Here is a 16,474-nt window from a genome sequence, read left to right on the forward strand (position 1 = left end):
GCTATATAAAGAATACTGACCTTGAATTTAGAGATCTGCCTGACTCTGCCTTTCTAGGGCTAGGATTCAGGATGTGTGCCACCTAGTCAGGAGGTGGTGGCACACACCTTAAATCCCAGCCCCCGGGAGGCAGAGGCAGGCATAGACAGCCTGGTTTACAGAGTGAGTTCCAGGGCAGCCAGTGCTACAGAGAAAAATCCTGTCTCAAACAAACAAAAGTATGTGCCACCATATTTAGCGCTACCTTCCTCCGAAATCACTCTACACTTGGCTTCTTTTTCTGGTCTTTATTATTGTTTATCAGCCAGGGGAGGAGGCTAGTCAAGACACGTGTAGTCAGGATGATAACTTTGTGGAGTTGGTTCCCTCCACCACTTACAGTGATTTTAGAAATCAAACTTGGGTCGTAAGGTTTGCACTGAGCCAGTTAACTAGGCCTGGTTTTCATATTTTGCATCCTTTGTAACTTAGTGACCTATGCAGGACGTGAGCCATTGAAGAATGTGAGGAAATGTTTCTGTGACAGTTGTAACAAAAGAAGACAGCAATAGAACTTACTTAAGAGTTAAAAATAAGTTCAGATTATCTGAAAACAAAGCATTCTCAGCAACACATTGTGGGTGATGGTTCGTGTATCCATGTGCACACATGACACAGTCTGTTTAGCATATTGTTATAGACTACAGAATGTACAATGACAGAACATCTTACTGAGAATACAGTAAAGGGACAGTTCACTATAGTGGAAGGAACTCTTACATGCTTTTGACACATATCCGCATAGAATACAGTTTCTCTTCAGAATAATTGTGTTTCTCTCTTAAGGTACCCAAGTCCACCAATGGGTTCTGTCTCAGCACCCAACTTATCTACAGCAGAAGAAAATCTGGAATATGTACGGACTCTGTATGATTTTCCTGGGAATGATGCTGAAGACCTACCCTTTAAAAAGGGTGAGCTTCTAGTGATACTAGAGAAGCCTGAAGAGCAGTGGTGGAGCGCCCGCAACAAGGACGGCCGGGTTGGGATGATTCCTGTCCCTTACGTTGAAAAGCTTGTGAGGTCCTCGCCACATGGAAAGCATGGAAATAGGAATTCTAACAGTTATGGCATCCCAGAACCTGCTCACGCATATGCTCAACCTCAGACCACAACTCCTGTACCTGCAGTTGCCAGTGCTCCTGGGATAGCGATCAACCCTTTGCCGTCTACACAGAATGGACCTGTCTTTGCAAAAGCAATCCAGAAGCGAGTACCGTGTGCTTATGACAAGACTGCCTTGGCGTTGGAGGTAAAAATTTATCAAGACTGGCTTTTGAGTGTGGGTTTTCATTTAAGTTAGTCATCCCTTTTAAAGGTACTTATGTTCTTGGGAATTAGACTGGAGGTGACACAGGATGTACTTGATATGCCTTGTCCTTTCCAAGTTATCACTTCAGTCCAGGTTCTTAGCCTGTTCACTTTCTCCTATGCTCCCAGCAGGGAAAATGATAATTAGACCCATTACCTATGAGTAAAATTAGCATTCAGAGAAAACAGACTACTTATCCATATCTATAACATTGTAATTAAGGAATGGTACAAATAAAGTATCTAGGGAGAAAACTGAGTTCAAAATATACTAGCCCTTCTCTGTTACAGATCTTGTAAATCATGATAGCATGAAGTAGAAAGAACTCGAACACTGCCTTTTTTTGTTTTTGTTTTGTTTATCTTTTTGAAAACTACAGGGTTTTCCTCTGTAGTCCCAGCTGTCCTGGAACTTTCTCTGTAGACTAGGCTGGCCTTGACCTCAGAGCTCCTCCTGCCTCTGCCTCCTGAGTGCTAGAAAAGTGTGTACCACCACTGCCTGGCAATTACTGTCTTTTAATTAAAGACTTTTGCCAGGATTAGCATTGTTTCTGTGGCCTGCTGAACTAGGACAAATAGTCCTGAAGATGAGTGTTAATGAGGCTATTGGAGAAGCTATTGTCTCCAAGGTTTGAGGTTTTGTTTTAAGACAGAGTCTTATATGTAGCTGAGGTTGGCCCCCACCATACTATGTAGCTGAAGCTAACCAGCGTTCCAGATCCTCCATCTCTCCTTTCCAAGTGCTGGATTACATGCCACCACTCTTACAGAAAATAGCCAGGCTTAGGGGCTTTTGTCCTTGCATTTAAGTGTGAGAGTTTTCATGTGTGTAAAGACAGCTTATGTGCTGTTGCTTAGTCAGTTGTCTTGATTTTTGGAAGTTGTTTTGTTTTATTTTTGAGAAAAAGCCTCTCAATGGCTCTACTACTGGCAGTCTAGTGAGCCTCAGGGATCTGGTTTCTGCCTCCCCTGTGCTGGAGTTAAGGGCGTTACCATACCAAGTTTTTGTTTTTGTTTTTGTTTTTGTTTTTTTTGGGGGGGGTGTTTTTTGAAGACAGGGTCTCTCTGTGTAGCCCTGGCTGTCCTAGAACTCACTCTGTAGACCAGGCTGGCCACGAACTCAGAAATCCGCCTGCCTCTGCCTCCCAAGTGCTGGGATTAAAGGCGTGCGCTACCACTGCCCGGCTCCTTTGTTTTTTGAGACAGGTTCTAAGTGTAACCCTGGCTGTCCTGGAAATAGCTCTGTAGATCAGGCTGGTCTTGGACTCACAGAAATCTTCCTGTCTGCTTCTACTTCCTGAGTGCTGGGATTAAAGGCATTCTTTTTCCTTCTACATCTGCATATAGATAATACATATCACCTGTACACAGACAGAAAATTAGCTACAGGGTTGGAGAGATGGCTCACCACTTAAGAGCACATACTGGTCTTATAAAGGACTGGAATTAAGTTTTCACCATCCATGTTGGACAGCACATAAAAGTTTGTAATTCCAGCTTCAGTGGGATCCAGTTTCTCTGGCTTCTGCAGGCACCTGCGCGTGCACGCATACACACACACACGCACGCACCGTAAGTAAAATAAATTTTTTAAAAAATTTGCTGTAATTCATTTATATGTAACTTTCTACTAGTTATCCAGTTATTTTTGGACCAGAAATAATATCTAAATGAGTTACACTTGAAAACTTATTTCAGGGTCAGTGACTATATCTCTCCTTACAGCAGGGACCAGGATTGAGGGGGTTGTGTTTAGAGCAGGAAAGAAACAGAATAAGAGTAAGGACTAGGCAGGATTACTCATGCCTGTCATCCCAACACTCAGGAGGCTGAGGCGGGAGGGATGGCAGTCGGGAGTCTAACTGGCTGATTGACTTCCACTAAAGTGAAATACGTGTGCTCTCATTCTTGCCCCCTTCCAGTCTCATGGACAGGCACACACACACCTCTTACTTATTTACAGACAGGATCTCTCTCTTACGTAGTTCTGGTTGTCCTGGACTTGCTACGTAGACAAGGCTGAACTCACAGATACCCACCTGCCTGTGCTGCCCAAGTACTGATAGTAAAGGCATGTGCTACTACACTCGGCTTGATTTTCTTTTATTAGCATTTTATGTATATGGGTGTTTTGACTATATGTTTCCTTTGCATATGTCTGTTCACCATGTAGCTGCAGTGCCCTCGGAGGCCAGAAGAAGGTCTTGGATCCACTGGAACTAAAGTTAACAGGCAATTGTCAGCCACCATGTAGATGCCAGGAAAAAAACCCTAGATTCTCTGGAAGAGCAGCCAGTGCTTTTAACTGCTGAGCCATCCCTCCATCCTCCATACACCCCTCTTAAGTAGTCCCCACCTCACCACCTCTGGATAACGTGGATGCTTTGGCTGTTAATACTTTCCAGCTTCGCTCTGAGTGTGGTGGTACACACTTGCAATCCCAGCCCTGGAAGCAGGATTAGGAGTTGGAGCCAGGCTAGATAATAGGAGACCTGTTTCAGCCTTTCAGGATAGTTGCCGTCTTAGAATAGGACTCAGAACATGTTAGGCCATTGGCTGTTGATACTAGGATAAGAGCTTGCAGGCCCTTTTTTGTTGAATTCTGACTCTGGGTTGGTTGGTTGGTTGGTTGGTTGGTTGGTTGGTTGGTGGGTTGGTTGGTGGGTTGGTTGGTGGGTTGGTTGGTGGGTTAGTTGGTTGGTTGGTGGTTTTCTTCTCTAGACAAAATCTCACTATGCATCCCAGGCAGGCCTCAAGCTCCTGTTGACTGTTCTCTTGCCTCAGTATCCTTGAGTGCTGAGATTATGGGAATACACTAACCATGCCTGGCTTTTTTTTTTTTTTAATATTATTTATTTAATGTTTATGAGTACACTTTAGCTGCCTTCACACACACCAGAAGCCATCTGATCCCATTACAGATGGTTGTGAGCCACCATGTGGTTGCTGGGAATTAAACTCAGGACCTCTGGAAGAACATTCAGTGTTCTTAACCTCTGAGCCATTTCTGCAGCCCTAACCATGCCAGGGTTGATCTGTGATTCTAAGATTCTATTGTAGATCAGTGTCTGCTGTGTGGGTACGTTCTTTGCCATGTGCAAAGTAGGATTGGAGGTGTTGTAGAGGGATGGCCCAGAGTGTTATGAGCAAGAGAGCCAGGTTAATGATGTCGTTTTTAAGATGACGTACATACTTGACCATTACACATCTCCCTAGGCTCTCAACCCCCGTTTCTCATGCTGCTGACCCGGCTGTCACCAAACCTTCGTCATCACAAGCTTTATGTGATGCCTCACTGCAAGGACATGTTGGTGACATCCAGGAGTCCTTTGCTGCTCCACTGAGGATATCCCTATCAAGCTGTAACAATAACTGTCCTCTGCCTGTCTGATCTTGTTAAAGACAATTCTCTTAGGACTGTTACATCTAGGTTATTGGGGAAAGTATTAAAGCTAAGTTGAAGAGCAGTAAACAAAGTAGGGCAACATGTGCCAGTAATTGGAACCTCCGTACTCGCTCACCAGTGTCGGGGGACAGTGGTGGTGCTGAGCAGTGTTATTGGAATATTTCAAACATGTTCTTTTTCTTCTTCCCTGAAAAATAGTCTTTGAGACTGGGAATGTAGTTCAGCCCTCAGTTTGATTTCCAGCACTATAAAGTTTATATACATAAGTTGACTTTTGAAAGATTCCCTGCAAATAGAGACAATTTTAAAAGTGTTAGCTGTTTTCTTCTGGCTTCTTCTTAAGAAAGAAATGAGTTGTTTTGTGACCTGTGTAAGAAGTGGAGATATGTGTCGTCACTCCTTGAAGACAGTAGATCCAGCCAGGTCTGTTGGTGTGGGCCTGTCTACCTAGTGACTTGAGAGGCTGGAGCAGGAAGGTAAGGCCAGCCTGGGCAGCTCAGTGAGGTCTTGTCTCAGAAAATGAAAGGAAAAAATGAAGAGAAGGTTGGGATGTCATTGAGTGGTGATTTCATTGTTCAGTCTGGAAGGAAGGAAGGAAGGAAGGAAGGAAGGGAGGGAGGGAGGGAGGGAGGGAGGGAGGGAGGGAAGGAGGGAGGGAAGAAAAGGAAGGCAGAAAGAAGACAGAAGAGCTCTCCCCTGGCCTCAATGGACCCTCAGGAAAGTTCCCAGACTGGAAGCAATCTAGCCCGCCTGCCCTTTCCATAGGAGCTTGTAAGCAGGTTTGTGTATATAAGTTGTAGTACTCCCAGAGGCCAGAAGAGGGTGTAAGATCTCCTGGTCCTGGAGTAACAAGCACTTGCAACCTAAAAGATGTTTAATTAGAAGATAATAACGGGAACTGAAGAAATACGCTGCTGTTACAGAATATTTGTAGTCAAAGTTCCTTATCTGAGAAGTGAGGTAGGGAAGTAGTATGGGCCTGTTTTAAATCCTGGCACTTTTTTTGTTTGGCTGGTTTTTAGCTCTTGGATTTTTGAGAGAGGATTTCTCTGTGTTGCCCTGGCTGTCCTGGAACTTGATCTGCACACACGCTGGCTTCACACTCACAGAGATCCACTACCGCCCTGCTTAAAGCATGGCTTTTTGAGGGGGGGATTGTTTTGGTTTTTTGGGGGGGATTGTTTTTTTTGAGACAGGGTTTCTCTGTATAGCCCTGGCTGTCCTGGAACTCACTCTGTAGACCAGGCTAGCCTCGAACTCAGAAATCTGCCTGCCTCTCTGCCTCCCAAGTGCTGGGATTAAAGGTGTGCGCCACCACCGCCCGAAAGCATGGCTTTTATTGGTGGTGTTTTGGGCAAATTACTTAAGTTTTCTAAGCAACCTGACTCAAAAAATTGACATTTGCCCATTAGTCCATTCGTGTAACCAGCTGGTGGTGATGTACGTACCAAGAAGCTCACAGTGTGAACAGGAGGAGGATAGAGGAGAGTGTGGAGGTAGATGTCGGTCTGGAAAGGTTTCCTGGAGAAGGCAACCCTTGGATTGAGTTTTGAAGGGTGAACTGAGCAAGCTGGTAAAGCAGGAAAGAGTGAGCATGGAGGCCTTGACACAGTGCTGAGCGGCCAGCAGAGGAACAGAGAGCAGCTTGGAGAAAGGGCCCATGTGCTGAAAGGCAGCGCGGAGCAGCTTGTACGTTTTATAAAGGAGCCAGGGAGACCAGCATTTTTCTAGGCATTGCTTTAATTTGAAGCATGAAATACTCAGTTTCTCAGAACTGGTTTTAGGGATTGTGCCTCCTTATTTTAAATTTCACAGAAAATGCTTTATTTCCTTCTCACTCATTCTAGTATTTGTTTATTACTAAAAAGAAAGGGAAAAGCCAGGTGTAGTGGTGTACACCTGCAACCTCAGCACTTAGAGGGAGACAGGGTCATCAGCAGCCCAAGATGATCCTGGGTTACATGAGCGTCTAAATGGAACTTCAGGCACAGATTCTATATGGTAGAGGTTAAGAAATGTGGTTGAGGAGATAGTGACATGTGCTTTGCAGTGGTGAAGGTCCTTAGGACACACACAGGAAGCTGGAGTATCTGTGCCCACAGCTCCAGTATGGTGAGATGAGCGGCAGACACATGGAGCCCTGCAAGCTCACTGGCCAGCGAGTCCAGCCTGTGAGCGAATGGATCAAATCACAGGTGGAAAATGCCTGAAGAATGGCACCCAGGATTGTCTTCTGACCTACACACACAACAGTTGGTTATCCCTGGGGTTTTACAGGAATTAGGAGAATACAGTCTGTGCATGAGGAGTATCCCATGTTGCAAGCTTCAAGTAATATAAAGTGGCTCAGATAGACTTGACAAAATTGAGGAGAAATTAAGTTGTAATGATTCCTTAGAGCTTAGTCCAACATCTCACAGATAAATTGACCTTCTACAATGTCTAACTCCACTGACCTCTTCAACAGAATTAACAGACAAGAACCTGGCACACTATAATGAACAAAAAGGCTTTTCTCCTTGTAGAACTTCTGCAACAGTTTTAGGGTGATTTAGTACTGGGCTGCTAGTTCTGTTAGTTAACATGTTCTTGCATTCTGATTATCTATCAGAAACCATTCGATACATCCATCCCCTTCCTGTGCCTGTGTAGCCTTGTGTTTTATTTAGTTTTGTTTGGTGGTAGGTCCTTGTGTTGCCTAGTCTGGTCTTAATCCTGGGTTTGGGCTGGAGAGATGGCTCAGCAGTTAAGAGCACTGTCTGTTCTTCCAGAGGACCCAGGTTCAATCCCCAGTAACCACATGGGAGTTCACAACTGTTTGTAACATTCCAGTTCCAGGGAATCTTAACACTTTCACTAAGACATACATGCAAGCACTGGTGAGTGTACATAAATAAGAAAAAAGAAAATTCTGGGTCCAGTTCATCCTCTGTCTTAACCTCCAAAGAATTAGGATTATAGGTGCATACCACCACCTATAAAATCTTACGTGTATGGCCCTACTGTTGTGCTCCTGAATTTTTGGTTTTGTCTTGTTAAAGTTGTTTTCTGAATCTTTGGTAACTCTGATTAGGCCATCCAGCACTTTGATTACTCTTCTGTTTTTTTCTAACCATTTCACAAAAAGATAGGTGTTTTTTGTTTTGTTAATGCAGGACCTGTATGACCTTGAATTTGCTTAAGGATGACCTCAATCCCACCTCCTAAATGCTGGGATTATAGGCATGGAGTGTTGAGGTTTCTGTTGGTGAGATGAAACTCCATGATCAAAAGCAACTTGGGTGGGTAGGTATTTCACTTACACTTGTGCATCACTGTTAATCATCAAAAGCAGTCGGGACAAGCACTCAAACAGGGCAGAAGCCTGGAGGCAGGAGTTGATGCAGTGGACCTATGGAAAAGCACTGCTTTTACTGACTTACTCCTTAAGGCTTGCTCAGCTTGCTTTCTTGTAGACCCCAGAACCACCTGCCCAGGGCTGGCACCACCCACAATGGGCTGAGCCCTCCCTTATTCATCACTAATTAAGAAAATGAATGCCCTACAGGTTTGACTGCAGCCCTGAATTAGGGAGGCATTTTTTTAATTGAGGTTCCCTCCTCTCAGATGACTCAGCTTCTGACAAGTTGACGTGTAAGACTAGCCTGCACTCCTGGTTTATACAAACCCTGGGAATCAAACCCAGGTCTCTGTGCGTGCTAAGCAACAGCTTGTACCATCCTCTCACAGTCTTCTGTGCAGCTTCTCTGATATCTTTTGTTTGCTGATCTCTTCTGGTATTTTGTCCAGGTTGATTTCAAGCTCATCTATAGAATGTACCATCTTCCCAACACAAACCAAGAGACTAGACCTTGCATTAAGAATGCCACTGTCTGCCAGGCGGTGGTGGCTCACGTCTTTAATCCCAGCACTTGAGAGGCAGAGGCAGGCGGATTTCTGAGTTTGAGGCCAGCCTGGTCTACAGAGAGTGAGTTCCAGGACAGCCAGGGCTATAAAGAGAAACCCTGTCTCGAAAAACCAAAAAAAAAAAAAAAGGCAGCATGCCACTGTCTCTGGCATACTTTGTCTGTGACAATCTTGAACCCTACTTGACAGCTCCTCACTGCTTGGGTCTGGTACTGAGCTCAGGTGTAGGCCTGGCAGAGTAAAGAAAGACTCAGACTTAGGTCATCCATTATGAGAGAATGCCAATGCTTTTACTGGGCAGGTTCAGTATATACACCAAGCCAGGGAAGGAAAAATACAAACTCAGGAAAAAACAGGAACTCAGCTGGGGGGCAGTGGGATGTCAAGTGTAAATTCCCTTCCTGGGGACCATACCTTAGTCAGGATGTTTTTGATCTTAGAGGAACCAGAATGTTACTTAGTAGTCAGCCAGGGCGCAGCAGCCCTTCCAGGTCCTACTTGCTTGCAAGTATATTTGCCCAGTGCTTAAGTCTTCAGTCCACCCTTTTTATCTTACTGTCTCAGTTTTAAAGTTTTTATTTTTGGCTGGGCGGTGGTGGCGCTATATTAAGAAGCTGAAAGCTGCCGGGCAGTGGTGGTGCACACCTTTAATCCCAGCACTTGGGAGGCAGAGGCAGGCGGATTTCTGAGTTCGAGAGTTCGAGGCTAGCCTGGTCTACAGAGTGAGTTCCAGGACAGCCAGGGCTACCCAGAGAAACCCTGTCTCGAAAAACCAAAAAAAAAAAAAAAAAAAAATTATTTTTGTTTATGTATATTTTTGTTTTGCCTGCTTGTATGTCTGTGTACCACATCTGAGCCTGTTGCTGGAAGAGGCCAGAAGGTGTCCGATCTAGAATTGGAGTTACAGATGGTTGTGAACTGACTTGTGAGTGCTGAGACTTGAACCTGGGTCCTCAGGAACAGCAGCCAGTGTTCTTAATCACTGATTGACGTCTCCAGCTCACATATGTTTTTTATTATTTATTTATCTTTGAGGCAGGGTCTTATGTAGCCCAGTTGGCCTTGAATTCATTGTGTATCTCTTGTGTGGACCTGGCGTTCTTGACCCTTCTGCCTCTACCTACTGAGTGATGGTATTACATGCATCCACCACCACTACAGCTTTGTCATGACCTTTTTATGATACTCTGTGATTTTTGAGCTCACTAGCTTTTTTTTTTTTGGCGGGGGGGGGGGCATTCAAGGCAGGGTCTCTCTGTATAGCCCTGGCTGTCCTGGAACTCACTCTGTAGACCAGGCTGGCCTCGAACTCAGAAATCTGCCTGCCTCTGCCTCTGCCTCCCAAGTACTGGGATTAAAGGCGTGCGACATGTGTACACTTTTTAATCTCAACCTTCTCCCATGTGGTAACCCCCCTCCTCCCAGAACTTGGCTGACTCCTTCTCCCTTCCTTTGTGGTGGTTCTTTTTAAACTAGCCAATTGCAAAGGACTGTGAAAGGTCCCAGACAATGTAGGAAAAATAATTGCCATCTGCATTAAAATAAAAACCAAGAGAACTTCCTGTCCTAGCTGCTTGCTAGCTTGGTCAGGGTTCTGGGTTCTTTATACAGAGAGTTGCCTGGCTGAGCTGCTTCTGCCTTGTTTGTGTGTTCCTCTGTGACAGTGAAGATTTTTCTAACACACTAGATCTCATTATGCCTGGCACACTGCTTCATCTCAGCAAACAAAAGTAGTTAAGGAGAAATTGTTATTAATTGTTTTAAGCTACACATAGTAGCACACTGCTGTGAAGCAGAAGGATCCTAGGAAGTGTAAGGTAAATCTGGATGGGAGGGAGGGAGGAACACACACAGACATTTGCATCGTGAATTCAGGGTATCCTGGCTATGTAGCACTACTCTGTCTAAAACAAAGTCAGAACACTGTTGATGTGAATTTAATTCTAACCAATGAAAGAAAACCCAACTGATCAAAATAGAAGTCTGAGAATTCTAGCCAGTCAGTGAAAGGAACTCGCACAACTGGCTTTGAGAAAGCTAACTGCAAAGGACTCAGATGAGATATAGTCCAAATAGTTGGCGGCTCAAAATAAACCAAAGAGACGGGCTGGAGAAATGGCACTTGCTGCTCTTGTAGGGTTTGTTTGTTTGTTTGTTTGTTTGTTTTTTCGAGACAGGGTTTCTCTGTGTAGCCCTGGCTGGCTGCTCTTGTAGTTAACTGAGTTCTGTTCACGTAGTCACTGGTCAGCTCTCTCTGGGCTCCACCTCTGGGGGACCCAACGCTCTCTGGCTGCTGAGGACACCTACACATGTATGGCTGACATACACATATTCAAGAACATACACATAAAATGAATAACTGAATCTTTAAGGGGTAGCACAGGGAATCTAAGAAGAAATTCCAATACGTATTACCTCCAGAGGGAGTAACGAGCAACTTTTATTTTAATCTTAAGAATGCTAGTGATGCCGGGCAGTGGTGGCGCACGCCTTTAATCCCAGCACTTGGGAGGCAGAGGCAGGTGGATTTCTGAGTTCAAGGCCAGCCTGGTCTACAGAGTGAGTTCCAGGACAGCCAGGGCTATACAGAGAAACCCTGTCTCGAAAGAAAAAATGAAGGGGGTGGGTGTGTGTGCATACAAACTTTGTAAGATGGGAAGACTTACAGAATATTGGCCCTTGGCAGCAAACTATCTTTGATAACAGAAAACCATTCCTCACAGTAGCACTAGTTACAGTTTTCAGTCTCAGAGATAATTATAAATTCCAATGACTGAGTGACCAGCAGTTTATGTCCACATTGTATTGGTCCTCTCTGCATGTTCTTCCAAAAAGCACCTGACTCAGCCCTGGAGGTCCACACAAGGCCACAGCTTCTTAGTATAACAAGGTTGCTTTCCCTCATCTCTGTCCCGTTTCAGTAATGTGCAGCTTTTTCCTAAGATTTATTAGTACTCAACAGCATGTCCTCCCATTCTTAAGGACTTGGGCTGTATTGGTGTGTGAATGTCCAGGGCCCATGGAACGGTCCCTTTAGTTTTTCCTGAGGACTGAGCAGGCTGTAATTCTTGTTTTTGAAGTAGGTCTTGCTGTGTTGCCCACGCTGGGTTTGAGTCCTCATGGAATAGGTAGCAGCACAGGCGCCTGTCTTAGACTCCTGCCTTGAATTTTACATCAGTTTCATTTGTAGCAGCTCATTTCTAGAGATTTTATTTTTTGTATTTCTTTAGTGCCAGAGATGCTTTTTTCCTGTGATCATACTAACATGACAAAAGTAAGAATGTTCCCTGGATGTTGGTAGACACTTATACTCACTGCCTTGGAGGCTGAAGCAGGAGGATTAAAAGTTCAAGGCTAGCCTGGGTTTCATGGTTCATTCTGGGGTACATAAACATTGTGAGACCGGGCTGCCAAAAGAAACGGTGTGTCTGTCAATACAGGCGCTCAGGGACCCAGGGTGGGGTCTCAAGATAAGCAATCCTCCTGCATTAGCTTCTCAGAATTAAAGGGATGGACCATCATATCCATTATTCCTCTAAAAAGATGTCTTTAGAAAATCCTTCAGGGGGCTGGAGAGATGGCTCAGTGGTTAAGAGCACTGACTGCACTTCCAGAGGTCCTGAGTTCAAATCCCAGCAACCACATGGTGGCTCACAACCATCTGTAATGAGATCTGATGCCCTCTTCTGGTGTGTCTGAAGACAGCTACAGTGTATTTATAATAAATAAATAAATAAATAAATAAATAAATCTTTAAAAAAAAAGAAAGAAAGAAAATCCTTCAGATGCTAAAGCCAGGGAATAGTTCAGTGGGCAAAGTGCTTGCCTGCTTGTGCTCGCGCGCTAGTGCTTGCTCTCCCTCCCTCCCTCCCTCCCCCCCCCGGCCCCGCCCCCCCCTCTCTCTCTCTCTCTCTCGTCTCTGTGTGTGTAGGTGTGTGGTATCTAAGAACAACTTGAAGGTGTTGTTGTTCTACCATGTGGATCCTGGTTTTTGTTTTGTTTTTTGTTATTTTTTTAGATTTATGTATTTATTTTATGTATGAATTTTATGTTGCTGTCTTCAGACACACCAGCAGAGGGCATCAGATCCCATTACAGATGGTTGTGAGTCACCATGTGGTTGCTGGTTGAACTCAGGACCTCTGCAAGAGCTGTCAGTGCTCTTAACCGCTGAGCCATCTCTGCAGCCCCAGTTATTAAATCTTATCATTGACTTATAAATCAGAATTAATTGTTCTTCAAAGGATTTTGTTTGCCTATTGTTATCTCACATAGCCAGCAAGTATTGGCCATATCAGAACGGCTGGATGTTGACTGGTTAACTGAAGCAAAGATAGGGAAGTTAGTTAAGGCTGAGGAACTGCTTTAAACTGATGAAGTAGAATCCTCTGGACAGTATAAAGTGTGAGTCTCAGTATCTGACTCACTGTCCTGTCTTCCTGTCGTCTTTGACCTGCTGCAGCCATCGGGATGAATTGTTACACACTGGTTTCCGGTCCTCCTCATTCACCATCCTATGCCCTTTTTCTTACTGTTGTCTCCTTCTCTGCCCTGTGTGGTGCTGAGACTGAAACCCTGGGACTTAGGTATACTAGACAAGTGTTGTATCAGCAAGTATCCTACCCCTTGTCCCCTTTATCCATTTTGATAGGACCCCTGTTATTGACAAAGTAGAAAATAGCAAGTTAAGGGCCAGCCATGTGGCTCAGTGGAACCGGAGTCCAATACCTGGAACTCACTTGATAGAAAGAACTGACTCTGAAAATCGTCCTTTCCACCCATAGGCCCTCCACCCACACTCATACATGTGTGCACACAATACACACAAATTATTTAAATGTAAATAAGCATTTTTTTTTGAAAAGTTTTATGGATATGGGTGTTTTGCAAGCTAGCCTCAGTTATGTAAGTAGTAAGACCCTGTCATCCCTGCTCCCAACCTACCCCCAGAAAAGTAGAGAAGTGTGCTCCTTTCTCCGGTGACTGCCTGTAGAGGGCTGGGAAGAGCTCAGGTCATGCTTAGGGACCTTGGTGAGGGAGGTGACATTACAGATAGCAGTTGCACCCTTTGAATTGAGGTGGGCAGAGAGTATTCCTTTCTCTCTCCCTCTTTTTCCCCTTCCCTCAGACACGTTTTTGTCCTTGTGTTTTGGATTGTTTTGTGTATGAGGAGAGCAGAGGCCAGCATCAGGTGTTGCTCCTTATGCTCTTCCTGTCTTATGTTTTGAGACAGGGTTTCTAGGTGACCCTGGAACTCAACAAGTGGACTAGACTGTCAGGGATTCTCCTTTCTCTGCCCCACCAGCTCCATGTCACCGTGTGTATCCTTTGTCATGCGTTCTGGAGATGAAATTGAAATCCTTACATTCTCAGGGCAAGCGCGTCAGTGCCTTTTCCCACTGAGCCTCTCACCGGCTCTGGACTGTTTTTGTTTGCTGTGGTGATTGTCTTTTAGAATGAAATGCAGTAGCCATGCCGGTTATCTCTGTATCATTCCAGTTTTAAATACATATACTGTCAAGATGGTTTTACTTTGAGACAGCATTTTAGTAAGTCCAGGCTGGTCTCAAACTTGAGGTCCTCTTAGCCTCCTGTGTGTTGTCTGTTGGGACTATGAACACCACACCTGGCTACTTCCCACCTCCCCCTGCCCCAAGTCAGGGTTTCTCTGTGTAGCTCCGCCTGTCTTGGACACCGGTTGACCTCAAACTCAGAGATCTGCCTGCCTCTGCCTCCCGAGTGCTAGGATTAAAGGTGTGCGCCGCTAGGCCTGTACTTCTCACTTTATTCAGCTTGACATGCACATTCTCAGTCAGATACCCAAGCATGTCCGTTTATTAGTAGCCCTGGAGGGAGCGGCTGCTCTGTGCGCAGAGGCTGCTTTATGAGCTCCTGGTGGCATCTCCTGTCTTTGTACTACTTGATTTTCAGGTCCAAACACTGGGAAAAAAAAAAAGTTAGTCTTGATTTGTGTATAGATAGTGTTTGTGATTTAATGTAAACTGTTTTTTTTCTTGTTTGCAGTGATGCTAATTTTGTTTTTTTTCCTCTATCTTCATAGGTTGGTGACATTGTGAAAGTCACAAGGATGAATATCAATGGCCAATGGGAAGGCGAGGTGAATGGGCGCAAGGGGCTTTTCCCCTTCACACATGTAAAAATCTTTGACCCTCAGAACCCCGATGACAACGAGTGATTGCTGTGCCGTCCCCGCTGCTGCCTCCTCTGCCTGTCAGTCTCCTTTGAAGTGGGAAGCACTCTGTCACATGCAAGTTACACCGAGCTGCTGGTGGCCAGCTTTCCATACATTGGTGGTCCCTGCACATTTGGAGCCTCAGCAGCTGCCTCGCTCGCTCGCTCTCTGGCTCGGTCTGCATTTGTATCATAGTCATGCTGTCAAAGAGTAGCTGATTTTAGAGTTCTTGTGGATTATGAACTGGAAACACTGGTGGAAGCACACAGTAGAGACAGTTTAACCCAACGCGGCTCGTCTCTTCCCCTCGTCACTGCCTTGTTTGTACTGGAGACCGATTGTCGTGCTTGCCATAGACAGTGAGCCTGCTGATGGTCTGCATGGTGAGGCTTGACAAGATCTTGCTGTTGCTGGTCCACAGAACGGTGGCTTTGCCACCAACCTGATTTTCTTTGGACAGCAGAGGAAGTTAAACTCCAGACATTTCTGTCCTGAACTCCTGAAGTCTGGCTTGTTTTCATTTTCTTTTGTTTAGTTTTGGTTTTGGAAGACTAATTAATTATAGTTGTGTGTTCTAAACAGATTTTTAAATAGTAGGTTGGATTTTTCTGACAGTCTAAGGAACAATCCATGTCCCTGAGCTTCCAAACTGAAGCCACTGTATGTAACTACCAATATGAAAAGACCCCTGAAGTCGAGGCCTTTATCTTTGGGTTGCCACAGTACCTTGTGACCATGTGGCAAACACTGCCCACGAGTGGCAGTCCTGGTGTGCTGTGCTGTGCTGTGAAGCACCAAGGTAGGGGTGGGCCTGTTGCTGTCATTGCTGCCTCTGACAGGAGCAGACAGTGTGGACCTCTTTGGTGAGCATACCCCTTTGAGAAGGTAGTGAGTCTGTGTGCTTACTAGATTCACAAGTTAAATTGCGTTGCTATATTCCACCACAAAGGCCACTTGGCACTTCCTGTACAGACCTAGCTTGTCCAGACAGCTTGAGAGTGGTTATGGTTGTACAGCCTGAGTAGAACCAGAACACAGTGCTTCTGAGCAAAAGAAGATGCCCATCAACCATGAGCCATTTTTCCTGCATGTCAGCTAGTACAGATGTGTGTCTGATTCCTCATCCACACATGGCAAACCAGAGTTCTAAGAACCTTTCTATAGTGCTCTCTTTTCAGCTGGACCCTGATGAGGACAAACCTCCACACAGAATGCAGCAGACCTAGAAATGTAGCAGTGATTAGTGAGTAGCCTAGCATTTACAGAGTATCTTCTGTAATGACGGCCTTGGCTCTGGAGCCCTTAGGCTTTGAGAACTAATGAAACATATTCAAATGACAAAACCATTTGTCCAGTATATTTATTTCTCTTAAAGACTTTTTAAAAATTTTGTTTATGTTGGGTATGGTGGCCACACCTTTAATCCCAGTACTCAGAAGGGCAAAAGCAAGATCTTTTGAGAGTTCAAAGCTATCCTGGCCTTTAGTGTCACAGGACAGGCAGGCTTACAGGCAGGCTTACATACAGAGACCTTATATCAAAAGACTGTGCCCCACTCCAAACCCCCCCCCCCAAAAAAAAAAAACTGTATATGGGTGTTTCTACTGCATGTATGTATG

The 16,474-nt window shown here is 44.9% G+C and overlaps 1 protein-coding gene across 1 annotated transcript in view; it reads left to right on the plus strand.

Annotated features, from left to right (window-relative positions):
- Crkl (CRK like proto-oncogene, adaptor protein) overlaps window positions 1-16,267 on the plus strand; it is a 34,400-nt gene extending 18,133 nt beyond the window's left edge. Inside the window, exons 2-3 of the mRNA XM_028779668.1 lie at window positions 826-1,291; window positions 14,724-16,267. Coding sequence (XP_028635501.1) covers window positions 826-1,291; window positions 14,724-14,858 — 601 coding nt within the window. The 3' untranslated portion in view covers window positions 14,859-16,267. The remainder of the gene's footprint in view (window positions 1-825; window positions 1,292-14,723) is intronic.
- The last annotated feature ends 207 nt before the right edge of the window (window positions 16,268-16,474 follow it).

The sequence above is a fragment of the Grammomys surdaster genome, unplaced genomic scaffold, assembly GCF_004785775.1.
Source record: "Grammomys surdaster isolate TR1022 unplaced genomic scaffold, NIH_TR_1.0 358, whole genome shotgun sequence".
NCBI lineage: Eukaryota > Metazoa > Chordata > Mammalia > Rodentia > Muridae > Grammomys > Grammomys surdaster.